Raw genomic sequence first — 24,269 nt, 5'->3', positions numbered from 1 at the left:
AGGGAGAGGGAGAGGCAGACTCCACCTGAGCAGGGAGCTGGACTCGGGGCTCGATCCCAGGACCCTGAGATCATGACCTGAGCGAAAGGCAGATGCTTAACTGACTGTGCCACCAGGTGCCCCAAGAGTGTCACAGTTTATATTGTTTTATGTCTGGTGTCTGTTTTTTTTTTTTTTAAAGATTTTATTTATTTGTTTGAGAGAGAGAGAATGAGAGATAGCACGAGAGGGAAGAGGGTCAGAGGGAGAAGCAGACTCCCTGCTGAGCAGGGAGCCCGATGCGGGACTCGATCCCGGGACTCCAGGATCATGACCTGAGCCGAAGGCAGTCGCTTAACCAACTGAGCCACCCAGGCGCCCTGTCTGGTGTCTTTTGTTCACCATTTATATTCTTTCGTGTTGTGGATATTGCAGTGGTTCTTTTCATTATTGATTAGGATTCTACTGTAGGATTATATCATAATTTATTCATACTCTGCTTATGGTCATTGGGTTTTCTTTTTTTTCCCTTTTTTTTTTAAGATTTTATTTATTTATTTGACAGAGAGAGACACAGCGAGAGCAGGAACACAAGCAGGGGGAGTGGTAGAGGGAGAAGCAGGCCTCCTGCGGAGCGGAGAGCCCGATGCGGGGCTCGATCCCAGACCCTGGGATCATGACCTGAGCCGAAAGCAGACGCTTAACCGACTGAGCCACCCAGGCGCCCCTTTCTTTTTTTTTTTTATAAGATTTTATTTATTTTAGAGAGAGAGAGCCCTCAGGGGAGTGGAGCAGAGGGAGAGGGACAGAGAGAATCTCAAGCGGACTCCCACTGAGTGCAGAGCCCCATGTGGGGCTCCATCTCACGACCCTGAGATCATGACCTGAGCTGAAATCAAGAGTCCAACACTTAATGGACTGTGCCACCCAGGCGGCCCAGGCACTGGGTTTTCAAGTGTAGGGTCATAACAAATAACGCTGCTCTGATTATTTGTGTGTATATAAGTTAATGTATCTATACACATTTCTTTGGGTCTATACTAGGGAATTGAGTTTGATTTTTTAATTGAAAAATTTATTGAAATAATTGTAGATTCATATGTACTTGTAAAAAAGTAATAGATCCCTTGTATCTTTTACCCATTTCCCCCAATGGTAACATTTTGTAAAATGTTACCTGACTTCCTGACTCATGGGCATGCATGCTCTCTCTCTTTCTCTCAAATAAGTAAATAAGGTCTTTAAAAAAACAACTGTAGTACAATACCACAACCCGGATATTGACATTAATTGCATCCACAGATCTTATTCTGACCTCCCCAGTTTTACCTCTATAAAACTGATTTCCCTTTTAAAGAGAAAACAAGGTGGTTTAATTTGTAGAGTCAAGAGTCATTCACTTTTGATTACAGTACTCAACATGCAGATTACATTTGCCTCTTGATAAAGAAATGGCACCTTGCCACTTCCCTAGGACATTTAATCCAGACAGTTACTCCTCGGCAACTTTTCTCTGTGTATCTTCCGGCACTTGCCATCTCTACCTTGTTATAATGATAAGAGTAGCCAGACTAACTGGGTCTTTAGTTCAGTCGAGTCACTGTAGTACAGTACAGAGCCATTGATTTTTTCAGCTGATTTGATGTATTGAACTGCACATGAAAAACATCCTATTATTTGACCTATAGGTAATCATTCCTTAAGGTGCTTGAGATTTCCGCAGTGTCTTAGGGTCACCAGTTTTCTCTGGACAGTTTTAAGAGACATAGAAGGTTTGTTAAGTCTTGGCCCTGAGTATTCACTCTGAAAAATAATTTATTTGAATAAAGTTTTGATACATTTGTTCTTTATGTCATTCTGTAGGCTCAAAATGAATAATACAGTGATATTTGTTTTGCTTATACATAGTGAATTTTCATTAATAAAAGTTATTTTGTAAAAGAAGTTACTAAAATACGAGCACGTAAATTAGATGTAAAAATTCAGGGTATTTGAATCCCAAGAAAACAGGAGTTTACTGTGGTTTAGATGTCAGGCTAATTGTACATGATAATTATAATTGGCATTATTTCTTCCAAAGATTGAATTTTTGCTAAATTTTCATATATATATTATCACTAGCTTGAGTTTCCCCTTTCTCTGCCTTTCATTTCTGTTGTCACCAGAAGGGAATTTTTAAACATTTTAAAAATAGTTCTTTCCCTGTAAGTCACCCCGAACACAATCATTTCCTCCAGTTTCAAACATAAGGGATCCTCCCTCTCAGACAAGAATGATCCTTGTTGTACGTCCACGGGCTCATGTGTTCTTTTTATTCTGAGAGGCCCCAGCTCAAACAGCTTACAAGGTTAAGGGTTACTCTGTTTGTTCCCAACAGAGCTAATCCCTGCTTTAATAAATAGAGGTCTACAATTCTTTTTTTTTTTTTAAGATTTTATTTATTTATTCATGAGAGACAGAGAGAGAGAGAAAGAGAGAGAAGCAGAGGGAGAAGCAGGCTCCCCGCCAAGCAGGGAGCCCGATGCAGGACTCGATCCCAGGACCCTGGGATCATGACCTGAGCCGAAGGCAGATGCTTAACCATCTGAGCCACCCAGGCGCCCCTCTACAATTCTTTTTTGAACATGCCTTCAAAGTGGAGATCTTTGGCCATGAGCTCTTCTTTGACATCATCAAGTGTCCACTGGCAATCTGTTAGCTCTAGAACTTTCCACTTTGCCTTGAAAGCTTTGTTGCTGTCTGTGGGCATGGCCGTGGCTGCTCCAGTCATCTTTGCCTGGATTGTTTTTTTTGTTTGTTTGTTTTTTAGATTTCATTTATTTACTTGACAGAGAGCACAAGCAGGGGGAGCAGCAGAGGGAGAGAGAGGAGGGAGATTGAGAGCCTGATTCGGGGCTCAGCCCCAGGACTCTGGGATCATGAGCTGAGCCAAAGGCAGACAGACGCTCAACTGACTGAGCCGCTTAGGCGCCCCTGCTTGGATAATTCTTGACTGGTTATTGGCTTTATTTTGGCTCAGAATGAGAGAATAAATGCTCTGAATCCCAAATACATAGAAGTACCAGGATGTAGCATTTACCCAGATGCAGCTAATGTGAATAGTTGAATTCCTTGCGATAGCATAGCCTTAAAACAGGGTCACTGGAAATAGGACTTTGGTTGTAACAAAGCCTGAGCATGTCGTTATCCAATCACTAGTAAGAATAATTGGAGGACATGTGTTAAATTCCCTTTCACCATGTTGGTGAGCATAATGATATCAGTCATAAGAGAAGGTAGTACTGTTTTCCCTTTAGTTTTTTGAAAAATCCATCGTTTGAGGTGTTGGAAGTAATATTTTCACGTCAAGAAGGACTGTTTGGGAATATTATTTCCATTTTCCCTGAGGACTCTCCTTTGTACTAAGACTTCAACTGTCAAATACCTGCTCCTGGGTGAGTTTCTTGTTACTCTGCAGCAGGATGGTGGATCATGCCCACGGAGAGGGTGATGATAAACATGGGCAGGAACACCCAGAAGCTCACATTGGAGTCAAGCAGCAGCTCCTGCCATCTTTTTTTTTTTCTTTTAAGATTTTATTTTATTATATTTTTTTTAGAGAGGTGTGGAGGGACAGAGGGAGAGGGAGGGAGAATATTAAGCAAACTCCGTGCTCAGTGTGGAGCCAGACTTGGGGCTTGATCTCACAGCCCTGAGATCATGACCTGAGCTGAAATTAAGAGTCAGACACTTAACTGAGTCATCCATGCACCGCTAAAGATTTTATTTTTATGTAATCTCCACACCCAGCGTGCAACCCTATTGCAGAGTTACATGCTCTACTGACTGAGCCAGCCAGGCGCCCTTCCCGCCATCTTAATTTATAGGGGCGCCTGGGTGGCTCAGATGGTTGGGCGTCTGCTTTCGGCTCAGGTCATGATCCCAGGGTCCTGGGATCAAGTCCCGCGTCAGGCTCCCTGCTCCTTGGGAGCCTGTTTCTCCCTCTGCCTCTCTCTTTCTCTCTCTGTCTCTCTCTGTCTTTCATGAATAAATAGATAAAATCTTTAAAAAAAAATTTATTGAGAGCCAGCCTAATCAGGATTGCAGGTCAGGCCCTCAGCCTGGGCATTACCCTGTTCCAGAACTGGCCCTGGCTGTGCTGTAGCCTCAGGCCTAGTGTGCTGCCTTCAGCTGGGCTGCCATTTTATTTTATTTTATTTTATTATTTTTAAAATATTTATTTGAGAGAGAGAACGAGTGTGGGGGAAGGGCAGAGGGAGAGAATTTCAAGCAGACTCCTTGCTCACACAGGGCTCGAACTCATGACCCTGAGACCATGACCTGAGCCAAAAGAGTTGGATGCTCAACCAACTGAGCCACCCAAGGTGCCCCTGCCATTTGATTTTAAATAGTTTCTGAAGTTTATAGAGTTCTAAAACAGTCATCAAGGTTCCCTGAACTCTTGCTTGTTCTAAACCATCTGTATTAAAACCACATATTGAGGTGAAAGGTACTAAACCTAGGTTTTTTTTGACCACTCCAACCTTCCTTGCCTCAGTGAAAAAAAAAATCAGGCTATAAGATAGTGTATACCATATGAATTCATTTTTATAAAAACACGAAAACTTATATATCACTGCCTACCATATCAAATAAGTACTCAATAAAAATTATAGCATAATGATTGAAATGATTCAATATGCACTAAAAACAATGGATATATATTATGTAATTGTTTAAAAGTAGCACTTTTTTTTTTTTTTTTAGAGAGCACGTGGGTGTGCACACACGCACGTGGTGGTGGGGGAAAGGGGCAGAAGGAGAGGGAGAGAGAATCTAAAGCAGGCTCCATGGCCAGCATGGGGCGACAGGGAGCTTGATCTCACCACCCTGAGATCACCACCAGAGCCCCCACAAACCCCAAGTGTTGCATTTTATTTATTTATATGTGGTGAGAGAGTGGTGAAGATGAAAATACTTTGTAGCTATAGATAGAGCCATGCAGGAAGTCATAAATTAAGCCATTTCCTGAAATAATCTCATGCTGCTAAGAGATTTTATTATCCTTTTGCTCTGAAAGCAACATAATAGTTGGGATGTATCATAAGGAAAAACTGTCTTCCGTAGTTGAGGTACATAGAGCACAATGGGGGGGTGCGCCTGGGTGGCTCAGTTGGTTGGGTGCCTGCCTTCAGCTCAGGTCGTGATCTCAGGGTCCTGGGATCAAGCCCCACATAGGGCACCTTGCTCAGCGGGAAGCCTGCTTCTCCCTCTCTCTCTGCCCCTCCCCACCACTTGTGTTCTCTCTCTCCCCTTTTCTATCTCAAATAAATAAATAAAATCTTATAGAGTGCATTGGGACACAATTCCAAAGCAAATGGCTCACCACAGCTGATAGAGCTCAGCTGTAATGACAGATGAGTGATGGCTCTCTTACTCTTGCTTGAAAACAGCCTGCTTAAGTACTGGAATGGGAGATACACTCACTGGACAGAGACCTTTTAGGTGAGAAATAGAGAAGTTATCCTTGTCCTAGGGAGCTCATAGGCAAGTGACTTTGGGAGGTTACACTTAGAGTTCTTGTGCTTCAGTTGAATTCATCTTTAAAATAAGGATGAGGGCACCTGGGTGGCTCAGTCGGTTAAGCGTTTACCTTTCTGCTCAGGTCATGATCTCAGGGTCCTGGGATAAAGTCCCACATTGGGCTCCTTGCTCAGTGGGGAGTCTGCTTCTCCCTCTGCCTCCTCTTCCCCCTGCTTGTACTGTCTCTCTCTCTCTCTCTGACAAATAAACAAAATCTTAAAAAGAAAAAAAAAGATGGGGGTGCCTCAATGGCTCAGTCAGTTAAGCTTCTGACTCTTGGTTTCAGCTCAGGTCGTGATCTCTTAGTTGTTGAGATCGAATCCCCCCCCCCCCCAGTTGGGCTTAGCAGGGTGTCTGCTTCAGATGCTCTCTCCCTTTCCCTCTCCTTCCCCCTCTGCCTCTTCCCCTGGTTGCCCCCCCAATAAAGAAATAAAAGCTACCTAAAATAAGGATGATAATATTATTCCTGCTTAAAAGGTTGTTATAATAAAAACTACTTAAAAGCATCACTTGATATTTTAAAAATACAGATTTAGATATGTCATATAATGTAAATTCTAAATTTGCTCATTGTAAGTAAATACTTATTGAATGTTTAAGTCAAGGACTGTGCTAAATGTAATTTTTAAATATTTATTTTCTCAACAGGTGGTACTTTATTTGGTAAAACAATTTCAAAAGGGTCTACAGTGAAAAATCTTCCTTCTGCCTTTTCTCCTGGCCCCCAGGATCTTTTCATTGTTTTCAGAGAGATTTTATGCATGTATATATATACACACATTAGATACGTTGTACTGTGATACTATGTATCTGCTTTTTAAAGTCACAGAAGGTAGCCTATTATATAAACTACACCTCTCTCTTTCTGAGTACAAAGTATTTCGTATCTTTATGTCATTTGATATAATAGTAGTTAAGATAGGTACTCCTGTTACCTCCATTTTATAAACTAGAAAGCAAAGAGCTCTCCGTTTCTTAGTACCTTGTCCAGGGACACATAGCTTGTCAGTCATAGACAGGATCTACTTCCTAGGTATAGAGGGAGTTATTTTGGTACCACTGATTTGACTTTTTATCTTGAAACCATTTCAGACTTACAGAAGAGTTGCAAGAATAGAATAAAGAATTCCATATACTCCTTGACCAGATTCTCCATTCGGGTTTCTGCGGCCGTCTGGATAATGTTGGCAAAAAGAGTCAAGCTGGGAGCACATGTTGTTTCAGTTGCACTGTCTTGTTAGCCTCCTTCAGTCTGGAACTGCTCTTAGGCTTTCCGTAGCTCTTGTGACCTTGATGTTTTTGGTGATCACAGGCTGGTCGTTTTGTAGACTCTCTCTCAATTTGCTGTTGTCCTAGATTTCTTCCCAGTTAGGCCAGTATTATACACTTTTGGTGTGAGTATCACCAGTTATGTTGTGTTCTTCCCAGTGCATCCCGTCAGCTGGCATACGGTGGCGATTCATCCCACGACTCCCGTTAAGGAAGAAAAAAAAAAAAGCAGAAGAGGAGAAAGTAACATAAATTAATTTTCATTTCCGCGGGCCCAACGTTCAAATATCTTTTCTTTGTAGCATCCTGGGGGAGAAGAGGTTCTGCTGGAACAAGCTGGTGCAGATGCAAGTGAGAGCTTTGAAGATGTCGGCCACTCCGCTGATGCCAGAGAAATGCTAAAGCAGTACTATATTGGTGATGTGCATCCGGTAAGAACGAGCTGAGCTAGGAGTGCTTACAGAGATGAAGCTGCTGAACAGCCACAGAACACAAGGAGGGGAATGAATCATTAAAACGGAAACTCATTGAACCCAGCCATCAGGCTACATATTCTCCCAAATCCTTTTGCCTGCTGTGCCGAGATACAGCTTCTTGTATGTAAAGCAACACCAGTAGTTATCTGAAAAGTTAAGGGAAGTGATTTTGGAATTTTTTTTAATTGATTTTTGTGATGCAATTACATCTCTACCTAAAAGAATGATTTGGTTGTTCTTGGAAATTCCTTGCTAAAAGTGGTAACTATGGACGTTCTAACAAGGGACCCTGATAGGCCCAGAGTTGGGGCAGGGAGAGCATCTGCCTTTCTACAGACCTTGACGTCTTTCAGAGAATTCTCTATTACCAGAATGTATTCTCATGGTCTAAGGTTAGAAACAAGCACATAGTGCCCAGGGTGAGAATTCATTTGGATATGACTTAAAATATTATTTGTTTTCCTTTCTTAACAGAATGACCTTAAACCTGAAAGTGGTAGCAAGGTAAGAAGTCATCTTTCTCTTATGTGTTTCAAGTGTTTATATTTCTATTTACTCAAATAGAATGTCTTTTGAAAAAATTAACAAGAGAAGTGTTTACTTTCCCCCCAAGCAAAAATCCCATTTTTTCAGGAATTTGGATTCGATGCCATCTCAGGAAAAAAGAATAACTGAGTCTTAAACAGTAGGAAACATTTTGTTCATGCTTCTGTTTGCTTTAAAAAAAAAAAAAAAAAGGAAATTCTAAAGCCAGTATGGTTTTGAAAGAAATTAGTTGATAGGTTCAGTTGTAGAAAAGTATTTCTTATTCTTTCATTAAATAATACAGGTGATAACAATTCTGTGTTGGAAAAAAATCATTGGAAAATTGATTTTCACTTAAAAGTCTGAGGAGTTACAGATTGAAGTAATTGACCGGAATGGGCCTTTCTGTCCCTGTTACCCAGATTTAATCCTTTTATCGTATAGGCTCAAATAGGCCTATACCCATTTCATTTACTCAGTGATACAGCAAAAACGAAAGAGTAAATATTTGAAAAACTTAATGTGCACTGCATAACATACCAGGCACAAAATATGAAAGCCTTTTAGCTTCCCACAAGCGGGGCTCTTCATTTCCCTTACTACTTCAGGCTTTTTCTTGACTTCCTCCTTCAGACAGCTATCAGGTTACCCTTTCACTTAAAGGGACAGCAGTTTAGTTGCAACCAGAACGTCATTTCACAATGTCTGCAGTCTGTTGCTGTGCAATCCAGAGTGTTTGTGGAAATTAACTCTTTCGTCTTGCTACACTCCGCTATTCTGAATTGTTGAACTGTTTATGAAGGGGGGTGAAATGATTGTTTTAAATGCTTCCGGAGCACTGTTGGTTGGTCTTTTTTCCCCTTCCTAGCACATGTGATGAAGGTCAAGTTCGAGCTGTGCGTGGCCTTGCTGAATATATTGGACTTGTCTAGAAAACACTGGTCTTGGTTAAAGTAAACATTTAATTCAAGGGATATTCCCATTTGTGCCAGAGATACACGTTGTATCTAGGAGCCATAACCCACTTTCACACATCAATCATGAGAGCGCCTTTACTAAAACAATAGAAAATATTTTGGGAATTACAATTGTCTAAAAGTCTACAAATTGCTTCTTGTTGCTATTTTTCTTCCTTGGTGATTCAGTGTGTGGTGAGGACCATTCTTGGGAATGGAGAGTGGTATTTTTCAGGTTCTGTCCCTTGGACCACCTGTGTTGGAATCCCTGGGCATGTTTCTGAAGTGTCTATTTTCTGCTTCCACTACTACTGATTCGTAGTCTTTGGAGATGGGACTTGGGAATTTGCATTTGAAGTAACCCAGGTAGCCAAGCACGAGGCTTTTTGCTAAATGATGTGCCAATCTTTTCATTTGGAAACTTGGGGAACTTTAATTCTCTTCTGTAGAAAGCACTGTCCACCTGGTATAGGCCAAAGAATGAATTAGAGATGTCTCAGCTAAATTAAATCTGTTGAGCCTTGGAATTTTGTAAGAAATACAGAAAAAGAAACCCTTTCAACTCACTGAATTCTGTATTAATTTAGAAGTTTCCAAATATAGTTTGGCCCCTGCCTGGTATAACAGTGGCTAAAGGCAGTATATTCATAGCTGTTTTCCTTGGGTCTGTTGTACCCAAAGGACAGTCTCCATTAAGTAGAGAGTAGGTTATAGAGTGTTTCCAGTCACGCTGCTGTATTTTAGGCAGATAAGGCAAGGAAAACCTTTGGCAAAAATTTCAAGGCCATCTACATAGTTTTTACAGAGCTATAGTCCAACCTGATTTCAGTTCCAGGAAGAAAGTCCTGATTTCTTAACAAAGATTTTAAATAAGCACTTCTGTATCTAGGATGTAGATGTCTCCTCTCAATTTTTCTTCACTCACCATGGAGTAAAGGATATAAAATTCATTTCATTAATACTTTCTTTTGGTTACAGGTTCCTAAACCTCTACAAAGAAGTGATTTTTCTCTTTTTTAAGCCTAATTAAGAGGTGACTTCTGCCTCGGTACAGAGTTTTCATTTCCCTTCTCTTTCTTTTCCCTTCCTTCATTTCTCCACTTCTCTCCTCCCCCCACAGCTTCCCATCTCTTCCCTGCCAGAACTACTCCCCCCCCAGCCCCACCCCCAGCAAAATTAAAAAAAAAAAAAAAAGCCACTGAGAATGTGCTGTTCCAGAGTAGAAATCAGAAACCTTTCCCCAGTTTTTTGGCAACTACCTTTCCCACTCCTTTTGCTACAACAGAGGTAAATAATTGATGGTCACCATTGTTTTCTTGTTAGATTGATAATGTCTGAGGTCCAGCGCCTTGAAATAGTACAAAACTAAAATGTAAAAGCTTAGAAACTACAGATCTGGCAGCAGATGTTTTTTGCACCTGCTTCAGTCGTAGATAATGGACTAGAATTACAAACCTTTTTGTCTCTGTGAATCTCTTCCTCCCTGGAATAGTCCCCGTGCTGAGAGCCATCAGTCTTCTATTCCTACTTGAGTGAACATTTTTTTGGTCTGCTTTGGATTATGGAAACTCACCTTAGAAACACTTGGTGTTGGGGCGCCTGGGTGGCTCAGTCATTAAGCCTCTGCCTTCAGCTCAGGTCATGATCCCAGGGTCCTGGGATCGAGCCCCGCATTGGGCTCCCTGCTTAGTGGAAAGCCTGCTTCTCCCTCTCCCACTCCCCCTGCCTGTGTTCCTGCTCTAGCTGTCTCTCTCTGTCAAATAAAATCTTAAAAAAAAATTTTTTTTTAAAAAAAAGAAAAGAAACACTTGGTGTTTTCTGTGCCATTTTGCCTGCCTGTCTACTGTAGGGCGAGTAAGCTAGACACATTTGTGGTCCATGATGTCTCTCTTTGGATGATGCGTTCACTTGTGGGTTCGCTGTTTGAGCTGCCGGCAGTTGAGGAGATGAGGTACATACACATGCTAACCTGGCAGAAATAGTCAGTATCATTTCATTCGTTTATTCAGCAGATACTATCTAGGTGACAGTTCAGCTGCTCCAAGTATCATTACAATGAGCAGACTCAGTAACCTGACCATTTTCCCATTTAAATTTTTGGATGGGTAGTACACGATGTACATGGCAAAAAATTGAAATAGTGCAAAAAAGTGTACTTTTATATATATGTTTTATATATAAATAATACCTATCCTTTATATATAATTATGTTAATTGTATATAATACATAAATAATATATTTATATATATATTTTACACACACACACACACACACACACACACACACACACACATATATAAAATGACTCCCTTCCATCTCCAACTCTCAGTCTCTCAGTTCCCCTTCCTCAGAGGTAGCCAGATACCATTTTCTTGTTTTCTCTTCCCAAGAGATTCTATGCATTCATAAATAAAAATGGGTGGACAGACAGATCGATCCATTGATCAATAAGTTGATAAGCAGACTAACATCCCTTCCTTAAAAAAAAAAAATCACATACTGTTCTATACTTTGTTTCTTTACTTAAAATTTTTATCTTAGTGATTGTTCTTTTTTTTCCTACAAGAAACCCACTTTTTCTTTTCAGATTTTTATTTAAATTTTAGTTATTTAACATATAGTGCAGTTAGTGATTATTGTTTAACAGTATCCCATAGACAAGAATTTTGATGAAATGGCATTTGCCGTACATAACAGGATTTGATGTGTTTTTTAAAAACAAGAGGGGCGCCTGTGTGGCTCAGTTGTTAAAAAATAAGCATCTGCCTTTGGCTCAGGTCATGATCTCAGGGTCCTGGGATCGAGCCCCGCATCGGGCTCCCTGCTCAGCGGGAAGCCTGCTTCTCCCTTCCCACTCCCCCTGCTTGTGTTCCCTCTCTCGCTGTCTCTGTCTGTCAAGTAAATAAATAAAATCTTTTAAAAAACCAAAAAAACACAAAAAAACAAATAAGATTGTGGGGCGCCTGGGTGGCTCAGTTGGTTGAGCGATTGAGCGTCTGCCTTCAGCTCGAGTTGTGGTCCCAGGGTCCTGGGATTGAGGCCTGCATCGGCTCCCTTCTCAGTGGGCAGTCTGCTGCTCCTGTTCCCTCTGCCTCCCCCCTCATGCTCTTTTTCTCGTTCTCTCTCTCAAGTAAATAAATAAAAATCTTCTTAAATAAATAAAAACAAATAAGATTGTCTCCATAAAGGCTTAATGTGTTATTTAAACTTCATTTTTTTAAGTTAAGAACTAACTTTTGAAATCAAGTAAATTCCATGTATGTTAGAAGCAATCTATAAGTTCATTTAAAAGCAGATAGATATTTTTCTTCCTAATGCTACTCACTTTTGTTATACAACAGTTTTCTAGAACACATAAATAATAACCAGTTTATCTTCTCTTTTATGGGAGAGAAACTAAAAAGAATACATTGTTTGTAATTATGTAATGTAGTTACTTGGTTGCATCATACCAAAATTTTCCTTCAAAGAATTGTTTAATATTCCTGTCATACATAAAACCTAGTTCATTAATGTTTGGAATGGTTATGCAGGTGCCCTGTAGATGAGCGGTGATTGCTCTTTCCCAAATAATTTTGCATGGTTGATTCATTGTTCCTGATTTTGTCTGACATTTCTTTTTTGAAACATAATATTTTCAAATAAAGCATAGGATGTAATGGCAAAATCCCTCTTGTAAAACAAAATATCCATTGCTGAGGCATCGCAAGGATTAATATCTTCTCATAACGCTTTATTTATAGTGTGTAGTTTTGCAAAAGAAGGTGTTAGAAGGATAAGGTAACATCTTTTTCAAATTAGTCCTCCAGTGTTAGAACAAGGTTTTCACTTCTTTGGTCCCAGTAGAAATTACTCTGTGAACGTTGGAATTTTTCCTTCAGTGATATCTTATATATGTTATCACAGTGGGTTCTTGAGAGAGTTGTACAGAAATTTGTCTTAAAGGGTGTTTTTCATCTTTGAATTTTGTCCTTACATGCAGGGAGATATTTTTTACTTGACTGGGCTGACTCTAGGGATGACACATACTTTACAAGACAGTAATTATTAATACACTGGAGCTTCTTGAGAAGGCTGTCCTCAAGATCCACACATGGCCATGCCATAGTCGGAACTATAAAATGTTGAAAGCATGTATTTTAATAGTCAAACTTTTCAGATTTTAAGAAATTAATACTGAAATTCATACTGTGACAGTTCATGCTATAAAGTCCATTGTATTATGGGGGGAAAATCCTTTCCGATGGTGTTTGAAACCAAAAGTTCCAAAGTTGTTTTTTCATAAGTTACTGGCCACATAGAAACCACAGTGTTCTAAATAAAAAGCTGCAAAAACTATCGGACCACCCAAATACTCATGAGCTGCACTGAAGGTGTCATGTGGCTAAAAATCCACTTTTTCCAATTTTAAATACTTGGAATCCTCTTGCAATAGCAAGCATCTAATTTAGGAATTGAAACATAAGCTCATTTAAAAAAAAAAAGGTCCTTATACACTAGCAGTAGATTTGCCTTCTATTTAAATATCTGAAAGTCTAAACTGTTTAGGCTGAAGGTTCACTTTATAAATGCCCTATCTATATACTTTAATGCATCATAATCATAATTCTGGTGCATCATTTCCTATGTTTATGTTCTGTTGACAGAGTACACTATGCCTTAAGCATGTGTTTTCCCACGTTTTTTCAAAAATGGTTTTCATAGTGAAACCATGCCCACTGACCCCCAAATCCTTTCCTGTATGTTTGCCGATTACTACATTTCTTTGTCATTTTCTTAACCATATCAAAGAGAGTCCGTACTTATGGTCCAGTGCCACTTGGAATCATAGTATCTAGAAGAGCATATCTCTGTATACCAGGTATAAGATAAAAAAATCTACATGTGGGGAGTGTTCCTTCAGTCTTTCCAGACATGGAAGAATAGTGTTTCCTTCTCTCTAACCTTTAGAAGGCTGCTATTGTAGATTTTGCTGAAATGCCCTTGGGCCAGAAAACTGTGTTGAGTTAATTAAATATGGCTTTAGAATTAGAGTTTATCTGGTCTGAGCCTTTCATTTTATAAGTGAGGAAACTGATTTAGCTTTGAACTTGAAGACTGTAGATAGTTTCAGTTATGAGCAGCTTAATAAAAAGGCTACTCAGATATTAGGAAATATTTCCTTTTACCCTACAGAGTCCATGTTTATTTATTTGTTTTATGAGGGAATTAACGCCTTAATGAACCTCGAACTTAAGAAACCAGTTTATTCGAACAGTTCATTTCTATTAATTTTGAACTAAAATCAGAGTAGGCTTAAAACAGTTTAGTAGTTCAGAAGTGTATTCCAGAAACATGCATATTAATTACTTGGTAAGGCTTTTGGTAGAAGAACTCTGGATTTGATCTGCTGTCTTGTAACTGAAATCATATAGTATTGCAATTACAGCCTTCCATGCCAAAGATTGCGCAGTCACTGTTCTCCTGACCAAAAATCTTGCATGTAAATTACGATGTGGGCAAGGACAGAACCAGCCAGATATGCCTGAACACACAAAGGGGTAAGTTAAAGTCAATCATAAACTAGGAATTTCACTTAGGCATCCATTAGACTGAGCACAGAGCTTTGGAGTGGAAATGGGAATTGGGGAGCTGTGCATAGAAAGAATGGCAGGGTGGGGGTGAAGGAAGGTTTTGTGTGAACAAAACCTTTTCTTTTTGATTTTGTTAAATTAAAAATAATGTACTTGGCTTCTTTCCAACCTTGGCTGAGGTACTTGGCTTCTAAGAGCAGTGCCTTAAACAACTCTTTCATTATAGTTCACTAAAAGTGGAGTCACTATAGTCTGGCATTTACTTGGCTGTCAGTGTCTTAAAGAGAGGGTCCACTTTTTTTTTTTTTAAGATTTTATTTATTTATTTGAGAGAGAGAGAATGAGAGATAGAACGAGAGGAAAGAGGGTCAGAGGGAGAAGCAGACTCCCTGCTGAGCAGGGAGCCCGACGTGGGACTCGATCCCGGGACTCCAGGATCATGACCTGAGCTGAAGGCAGTCGCTTAACCACCTGAGCCACCCAGGCGCCCCTCCACTTCTTTCTCTTCTCTTTCCTCCAGTGGTAGGGAAGTTGATCTTTTTGCCTCCAGGGATGGAATTATCTTAAAACAGGAATTGAGGTACTTAGTTTTGTTTTGTTTCTTAAGTGTTTTTAAAATTTTTTATTGCTTATTAGAAACTGTTACAGTTGGAGCATATTATAATCTTCTCTCTGGTCTTTCTCTTTCTTTTCTCAGTTGCTTTCTGCATTATTTGAGGTTCACTCCAGTTAGCACACATCCCAGGCTTTTAGTTGTAAAAGAGGCTAAAAGTTTGAAATCTAGAGAATCCAGTAATATGAACTTTGGCTTTTACTATGATTACAGATTAAACATAACACATACATTGCTCTATAATGCCTTCATGTAAGCCTTTCAAATTGTCCTAGTTTTTTTAATACTGACTGTACATTTTTTGTTCCAAAATCATTGGTATATATGTGGATAAAGCATAAAAGACCATGGACATTTTCTTGATGAAATTCAATTATTTCATGGCTACTGGAGTGGAATCTTTTTTTTTTTTTAAAGATTTTATTTATTATTTATTTGACAGAGACACAGCGACAGAGGGATCACAAGCAGGGGGAGTGGGAGAGGGAGAAGCAGGCTTCCCGCAGAGCAGGGAGCCCGATGCGGGGCTCGATCCCAGGACCCTGGGACCATGACCCGAGCCGAAGGCAGACGCCTAACGACTGAGCCACCAGGCGCCCTGTAATGGAATCTTTTAAAAGGCAACATTATAAGTTATTCTGACACACACACTACCATAACTACTACAGCCACCACCTTCCAGATGTATAAAACATTTGCTGTATTTCTCAAAGATCAACTAGTAATATGTTTTAATTAACCTGACTCATGATAGTCTAGTAGAAATGTCCCAGATAGCAGTAATCATCAAGGTCTCAAAGAAGTATAGTAGTTTATTTATGTGCTTTATCTGAAACTTCTTATTAAAAGTTTTACTTGCCTGTAGGCTAATTTCTTTCAGGTTTGGGGCATGTTTTCATTTGCATGGCAGTGTTTGGGTATATGAAATTAAAACTCATTAAATAAATAAATAAATAAATAAAACAAACTCATTTCATGATCTGCTCTAAAGTATCTAGACCAGTATGTAGGGTTTTTGGAAATTCTTGGTGATTACTGAAAATTGTGGTTAAACAGAGTTAATATTCTGTGTTCACACCCTAGCATACTTCGACATATTAGCAAAGAGGATATTTTGGGCAGCAGTAATCTATACTAATGGGTTTGTCCTCTGACATTAAGTTAGCAGGCCTTTTGTATATACAGCTAATTAATGGACTCAAGAACTTCATTTGATATTTACTTAAATTGGATTTAAAAGTTTTAATAACAGCTTTGTAAAATATAATTCACATACCATCCAATTTACCTCTTGAAGATGTACCAGTCAGGGGATTTTTGTATATTCATAGAACTGTGCCACCATAATCACAATAATTTTGGAACATTTTCATCATTCCAGAAAGAAACCTCATACCATTAACAGTCATTCCCGTTCCCCTCCAACTCCCCTTCTCCTGCTGCCCCCCTCCCCAAGCCCTAGGGAACCACAGATCTACTTTCTGCCTCTAGATTTGCCTATGCTGAACCTCTCCTACAAATGGATTTCTGTAATATTTGTATAATATGTCATGTTTTGTATCCAGCTCCTTTCACTTAGCATAATGTTTTCAAAGTTCATCCATGTTGAAGCATGGCTCAGTACTTTATTACTTTTTATTGCCAAAATTTTGCTTTTAAGGTTATTTTGATATTCCCCCCGCTTAATTCCATTCTTCCCATTTCACTGTTAAATAAGCCCTAGGGTTTCTATCATAATTATTATGATTTCAGAGAGTAACCAGTTCATTTCTGTAAGCCACAAAGCAATCATCTGCATGCTCTAGAGCATTTCACATTTGATCTATTTGACACAAGTTTTGATTTTTCAAAATACGTTTTCAGAAAATATGGTCTTTGCTACTGCCAGTGACAAGCCCAGCTGAACTAGGCATATCCTTGTGATGCAGCTAGTTCATTTCAATATAGTTTGTATCAATAGCATTTTTTTTTATATATATCTAAGAAAGTTCAGGCCATTTTTCTATGCTTTCCTTACTTGTTCTTCACTAGGGAGTACCAGTATGTTATCAGAAATAGAATTCTTGGTCCTCCCAGTGCCTTAGGTTTATAAACATCAAATTGCATGAAAGATGAAGTTCTGTTATTAGCTGCAAAGTTTATACAGATATTCAGGAAGATTTACATACTTATTAATCTTCTTTGTTTCTCTTGGTAACTTTTGAATATGCATCTTCTTCAGGACCCTTCGAAAGATGCCCCGTGCAAAAGGTTAGTATACCCTTAATGGACTTCCTTATGTTCAACATAATGTCTGGCCAGAGGTTTTTCTGTAAATATACGTGTATAACATAACTTAAGAATACAGTTTGACTTGGGAAGAAAAGTGGGGAATATAGTTAAGGGTGTTGTGAAAGTATTGTATAGTGACAGATGGTAGCTACACTTGTGGTGAGCACCGCCTAAGTATCAACTTGTCAAATCACTGTGTTGTACACCTTAAACTAATGTAATATTGTATTACTATATTTCAAGTATATGTTAACTACATTTCAATTTTTTAAAATTACAGTTTAACAACTAACTCTTTTTTGGCCAAAATTACTGCAAATTCAGTAGTTCCTTACCATTAGCAAAATTAATTTTGACAGTTTTCAATCGTTTTGAGTAATCTCAAAAGTTCATGCTTTGAGTAATTTTTAAATTATGTTGTGACATAATTTGGAATCACATTTGGTGAGAGGCCAGTGCATGGACAGCTAACTACTGTTAAGTCAAGCCAACAGTTTCTGCAGCTCAGCCCCGCTATGCAACTTCCACTTAAAACTTAATCTCATTTAATCCTCACAACCACTCTGTAAGGTGTGTGCTATTATTATTGTATTTTATAGAAGGAAAAAATATACATTGCATGTGTATTCAGGGATTTGGGTTTTTTTTCCCAAAGGTTTACTTCAAATAATCCCTTGCTGTGGTTTTAGGAATACAATAGTATGAGTTCTGGAAGGTATACATTTGCCTCTTATTTAATCTGAGGTGAAGGACAGAGAATTCAAAAAATTTAAACTTAAAGGAAACTTAATAAATTCGCCTTCTTTAATATTAAGATCTTATGCTCAGCCAAGTACTCTGGAAAGAATTTGAAAACACAAGCCATAAACTTGCAGCAGACTTAGGCTACATATAACACTTGTTAAGAATTATTATGCACGGGCGCCTGGGTGGCTCAGTCGGTTAAGGGACGGACTCTTGATTTCAGCTCGGGTCATGATCTCATGTGTAGTGAGATTGAGAGCCCAGTGTCGGGCTCCTCGCTTAGTGGGAAGTCTGCTTGAGATTCCTTCCCTCTTCCTCTGCCCCTCCCCCTGCTTGCTCATGTGCGCTCTTTCTCACTCTCAAATAAATAAATAAAATCTTTTAAAAATAATAAAATCATAAGATATATTTTACAACTACCAGGTTAGCAAAAATTGAAAATTCTACAGATAAGAGAAGTTGTTGAGGAAGTGGATCGCCAAGGTTTGTAGGCCCTCTTAGGGGAGCGTAAATAGGTACAGTCACTTTGGAAAAGAACTTGGCATTATCTAGTAAATTTGGCAATATGAATAACTTTTGACCCAGAAATTCCATTTCTAGGGATATATTTGAGAGAAATGCGTGCACAAGTATGCCAGGAAACACATACATAGAATGTTCATAACAGCATTATTCAAGCTAGCAAACTACTGGAAACAACCCAAATAACCATTCCTTAATAAAATGAATCCAAAAAATAATAAAATAAAATGAATGAATCCATTCTGGTATATTCATAAAGTGTAATACTACAAAGCAATAAAAATGAATGAGTCACAACTACATGCCATAACCTGAGCAAATCTCCAAAACAGAGTTCTGTCTTATGGCCGGGGAAGTTACTGTTGCACCTAAAACTCTTCTGGTGCAGCATAAATCCATTTCCTCTGCTTCTATCCCCAATGACAGCTAAGTATTACAAAGGATTGCATGAGGATTGGTGGTCAACCATTCTCAGTCTTTTGCATGGAAGAATTTCTCCTCATTGTTTTCTCAAGGACCCTACTTTTGTCTCTTGTGGTTCTCCAAGATACCTGAATTGATTACCTTTCTGGGGACGTTGTACTTCAAAGTTCCCATGTGCCATAGTGATGTTGTACATGCCAGTTGGCTTGCTTGCTTCTTTTACACTAAGCTCCTTGGTTGACATTCTAAACTCTGGGGCAGCTTTCTGCCATACTTAAATGTACAAAGTACCAGGCATGTTTAGGCAAGGAGAATCATTTTTGTTATTGAAACTGGGCTGGTTTTATTGGCTTCAAAACCTTTTAATACCAAGGATGCGTATGTCTTAGTAGAGGGACATGCAGGTCATTTGGATCATGGAAAAATTACACTTTAAAATGAGCAGTGCTAATGAGCTGAATAGAGAAGAATTATTTTAAAGAGAGTGATGACAATCCTGAAGTTCCTAAGAAAAGTCTCTTAGAGGACTTCTCAAGCCAACTGCGATTTATTTAACTTTATTCGACCTTCTTTTTCCCCCTAAAAATGTATTTATTTATTTTAGAGAGAGAGCAGGAGGGAGAGGGAGAAAGAGAATCTCAAGCAGGCTCGATCAGGGCTCGGTCCCATGACCCTGAGATCACGACCTGAGCTAAAACCAAGGGTTGGTTGCTTAACTGACTGAGCCACCCAGGCGCCCCAACTTTTTTTTAAGCCAACTGCCATTTATTTATTTAACTTTTTGATATGTTCTATGTGGGTGTGTATCCTCGTTAGTGTCCAAACTTAACTGGAGACTAAGAGGATGGGTCTGGAATCAGATGGGTTGACTCAGTTCGCTTTGTGATTTTAGGTACAAGGCTCATGTTCTCTGTATACGAGAGTAATAGTAGTACTTATTTCATAGGGTGGTTATGAGGATTAAATTTAGAAAATACATGTGAGACAGGTAAAACATTGCCAATAGTTGTATCAGATGGTATTGCTTTTAAATTTGTAATTATATATATAAAATGGTGGCTTTTTTCCTGTTTAAAAATGTTAATTCTAAAATATGTAAAAAACAAAGCACAAAGAAGAAAACTTTCAGCCATCCATAATCCAGAAATAACCACTACTTGTCTTTGTAAAAACATATAAAGAAGCGTGTATGTACGTATATATTTTTTCATATCATACTATGCATTCTGTTTTTAATCTTTTAAAAATTACTGTTTAATATTATCATACCAATCCAAATGTTTTTTCCTGCTACTTGGGTGCTAAAAAAAGTTAAACTTCCCAAAGTAAATAAAAACTCTTTGCTTATAAAAATATTAAAATGTGGGTGTTGAAAGATAGCAAACGTTTGGTGTCAGGTGTTCACGGCTTCATTGCTTTCCCCCCACTTCTAGTTGCTGGTCGTACTGGATTTTGCCCATCCTAGGCGCTATTGTCTTAGGTTTCCTGTACCGTTACTACACGGCGGAAAGCAAATCCTCCTGAGGAGACCGTGTGGAAGTTGGAAAGCATATCCATTGGGAGTGCGAGCTAGAGACTTGTTTGGAGGCCAAGCGATGCCCTCTTCTCGAATCCTGCTGGGTGTGTGCTTCCCCCTTGGAGGCCAGATGGTTGGCCAGACGCCCACCCCAGACCTGGGGCCAGTGTCCTTCATTTCCCAGAGCCTTACTCCCAAAGCACCTGCTCATTGTTCTGTGTCCCTGCCAGTGCTCCTGTCTCCACTGGCTTCCACCAGCCCCTTTGTGTTTCTGAACTTGGTTTTATAATTACAATCCAAATGTCCCAGTGACATTGTCCTTTGGTGAAAATGCCTGCTTTCCAGTTCCTTGATGTACATCAGACGTTCTTAACAGGGCAACACACTGGTTCTGAAGCTTTCCTTTTTCCATTTTTCTTCTGGCTTCATTCTATTATTTATCATAAGGGGTTTAGTTAGTGAAGTAAAGTTGCACACCTATGACTTAAAACACAACTGCCAGATGATCTCGTTCCTTGTTTGTATTTGTTCAAACTCTGAAGGACCGTGAAATCCTGTCCTCCCTCCGGAGCTAGGGTAGCAGGTAGCTCTTGCCACCCCCCATGTCTGCCAAGTGCTGGACAGAACTGTGCTTCCATCGTATGTCTTGGGAACGGAGACGAAGAGGGAAGGGGAGAGATGAACTGGGGTGAGTGATATGGTGAATTCCTAGTCCTCTTTGTTTCGCAAAATATTGAGACACTACTTAGGATGGGAGTTTAGGAAAAGCACCAAAGACTTCATTCTTTTCTTTTTTTTTCCCCCAAAGACTTCATGCTCTACTTTGGTGTGGCATCACTTTCTAGCCATCTTCTTTCTTTTCCCCCCAACTGTCTTATTGCTGAGATACAAATTGATAATTCTATTTGTAGAACTTTACCAAAATTTTTTTATTGATTAGTGAATTTTTTCACTCCCTGTTTTACAAAAACAAGAGAGTCCAACTTGATCAAAGCTACAGTAGCTGATTTTCTATTAGCCCCAGTAAAAGAACTTCCATAGTAAAGTGACCTTCGAAAGGGGGAGACTGTGACAAGAGAATGCTTTCCATTTCATCCGGATTTTACCTCCATGGCTCCAATTTGTGGTTTTGTTGTTTTTCCATTGATGGGGAAAAGAAAAAAGCAACCAGCTAGAAGTTTTATTCCTTTTATTCCTTTAATTGAAGAGTAGGTTATTTAGAATTATGTGAGTGTTTCTTCTTGGTTCAGGAATTTCTCTGGCTTATTTGACTTTACTTTTTTTTTCCCTGTGGAAGCACCTGAGGAGACAGTGTACGGGCTGTTTTCTGCCAACAATTGTTTGTGGTGATTTTTCTCCCCATCTTTTAAGCATTACCAGTTTGCTTCTGAGCCATTGTCCTGTGCAGCAAGGAGTGGCTTGGTTCCAGAAGGACCATGGACACTACTCAGTATCTCCCCCCACCCTGCCTTCACTTCCAACTTGCCACAGACTTGACAAGACAGGAAAGGCCCCCGCAAAGCAGTGTCTGCTCCTGCAGACTATTTAAGAAAAGGTTCAACCCAGGTCCTGTAGTGAATTCAGAATTCATCAAAATAATATTAACCTTGTATTTGCACACTTGGATATGATATTAGGAAGAAATTTTAGGGGATTTTTGGCATACTTTTATATATCAGTGGTGTGGGAATAGTCAAACTTTTATCTTTAGAAAATATTGTATAAGATGCCACTTTTAGACAATTTATTGAAAAAAACCTTTGGTGATTATGTAACATAAGTGGTGTGACTGTTGATGCTCCTCCCATTTGAAGGCATAAGGAAGGGCTGCATTGAATAAGAATTTGTATATAATTGCTGTAATAATTAAGCTGCATGATTACATGGGCCACATTGGGGGTAGAAATGACGAACAAAGGACTATTGAGGAACTGGAAGGGGAACATTGAGGCTGAAACTAAGCCAGCAGATAACTTGGATCAATTAAAATATATTGGCAGTCTCCAAAATTAAATGAAAAACATCTGGCTTATAAGAAATGTTAAAGATTATAGTCTTAAGTAAAATTGGTGGTTTTTTTTTTAATATATTTTTAGGGTGAATACTAACACAAAAGGTATGCTTTTCTATTTCATATTGGTTTTCTTTTCTCGTTTATATATGGACTTGTTTTTCCTCGGAGCCAGAGGAAAAGATTTTCAGACTTTGTCTCTCTACTGTCCTTGAAATCCATCCAACACCCAGGGCTTCTTTTGATCTACTCCTGATGTCACTTTGTATTAGAAAAACCACGTTTGGGTCCATTCACTGTTATTCTGCTGAGCCAGGCGAAAGGTAGAGCTAGCGTGCAAATTTGCAGAGGTTTTTCTAAACAGTAGAATAATACAGTATGTTAGCCAAATCCATCAAAAAGGACTTGTTTTAAGAGGTAAACTCAAATTCTCGTAACAGTCTCAACATTGGTAGGTCGCGAAAACCCTTCTGGAGAGTAAGTGGAGCCAGTCTCTGTTGGCTGATGGGGCCCCCGAGGGCTGGTCTCTGGGGTGGTGGGTTGTTCGTTTCCAAGGAGGACCAGCTGTGGCCTCACATGATGGCTGGAGGTCACAAAAGGAGGAGATGAGGGACAATGTGTGCCACCCACGTGGGGATGTGAGTGCCAGGTCTCCAAAATTTCCTAGCCCCTGTCCCTTAGTAATTGGTTTCGGTTTCTAAACAACTCCACATTTGTAAAGACAGTAAAGTGGTGGGGACAAAGTTGATGCTGTGTTTAGTTTTTTGGCGACCTCTTAAGCAGAAACAAAAATCCATTGGAACCTATAATTTGAGCCTGTTAAGTTCTTTTAGCAGTTGCCATAAATGCATATGTTGTGAGATAAGAGCATTGTTGAGTTTATACTCATTGAGTTCCGATGTGGAGCAATGAGAAATGCTTTATATTTATAGGCCAGGTATATCATTACTTATGGTATCTCATGCTTCAAATCTCAAGTGATACCTATCTGGTTAAATTCCATTTTAGGAGATTGAAATGCAGAACATTAACGTTCATTACTTCCTTTCCTGAGAGAAATGGATTCAGACATGTCTTGTCTCAACAAGAGATTGTTTGTTTTTTTTTAAACCATCTTATTCTGTTGCCAGATATCACAAAAGTAATGGGGAGTTTAGTTCACATTTGGCTGTTGTTCTCTGAAAGGGCCTGGTTTGGAATTTGTGGGGGTGATTTCAGAGGGAGGTTCCAGAAAGCAGAGAGGTATTTGTCAAGTTACCTACCCAATATCTAGCATCTTACTCATAAGTTTTAGGAGCTGCTTTTTTCCTGTACCTGTATTCTACATGTGCTCGTTGGGCAAAATATTATGATTATTTAACTTCCTTTCTTTTTACTTCACCCTCAACTGTGAACGAGTGATATTAACATTCCTTTTGTGTATTCAGTAATGGAGTTTGTTTACCTATTTTATTTCAGCATATTTTGAACAAAGATCTTTGTCTCTTTCTGCTGGAATGTGCACACAGTGAATGTTTGTTAGAACTACACACAATAAAGATACTGTTTTCCTTTTCTTGCCCTGACTACAGTTATTAATTTTTTTTTTTTTTTAAAGCAGAAGTGTTGGCTCTGTAATCCTAAGGTGTTCTGGAAGAAAGGAATTTGAGAAGCACGAAAGTTACCTGTATCTGTGCTAATACTGTGTTTAGTGTAACTTGGTGGACAGTTCTGTGGTTCTTCAGTATTCCTTCTGCTGCTTTTTCTTTGAAGTTAGTTGCTCGGTTGATAATCACAAGAGGCAAAAATCAAGACTTTTGCTGTATTAATGGACATGAAGTGGCAACCA

General features: G+C 39.1%; 1 protein-coding gene and 1 pseudogene across 2 annotated transcripts in view; one reads left to right on the top strand and one right to left on the bottom strand.

The window, feature by feature from the left end:
* Nucleotides 1-23,996, top strand: part of CYB5B (cytochrome b5 type B) — a 39,262-nt gene extending 15,266 nt beyond the window's left edge. Inside the window, exons 2-6 of one of the 2 annotated variants that reach the window (XR_003211609.2) lie at nucleotides 7,113-7,241; nucleotides 7,761-7,790; nucleotides 14,197-14,308; nucleotides 17,176-17,204; nucleotides 20,348-23,996. Coding sequence is in view for 1 of the 2 variants with exons in the window: in XM_025889046.2 (XP_025744831.1) it covers nucleotides 7,113-7,241; nucleotides 7,761-7,790; nucleotides 17,176-17,204; nucleotides 20,348-20,438 (279 nt within the window). In the remaining variant the exon portion in view is untranslated. The remainder of the gene's footprint in view (nucleotides 1-7,112; nucleotides 7,242-7,760; nucleotides 7,791-14,196; nucleotides 14,309-17,175; nucleotides 17,205-20,347) is intronic. The other variant, XM_025889046.2, reaches the window with a different exon arrangement.
* Nucleotides 2,585-3,545, bottom strand: LOC112836878 (ER membrane protein complex subunit 3 pseudogene; annotated as a pseudogene).
* Nucleotides 23,997-24,269: the final 273 nt, after the last annotated feature.

This window comes from Callorhinus ursinus, unplaced genomic scaffold (genome assembly GCF_003265705.2).
Source record: "Callorhinus ursinus isolate GAN/ISIS: 27379988/994484 unplaced genomic scaffold, GSC_fseal_2.0 scaffold37, whole genome shotgun sequence".
Lineage (NCBI taxonomy): Eukaryota > Metazoa > Chordata > Mammalia > Carnivora > Otariidae > Callorhinus > Callorhinus ursinus.
The sequence above is the reverse complement of the archived record's forward strand: the minus strand, read 5'-3'. Positions and strand labels throughout refer to the sequence as shown.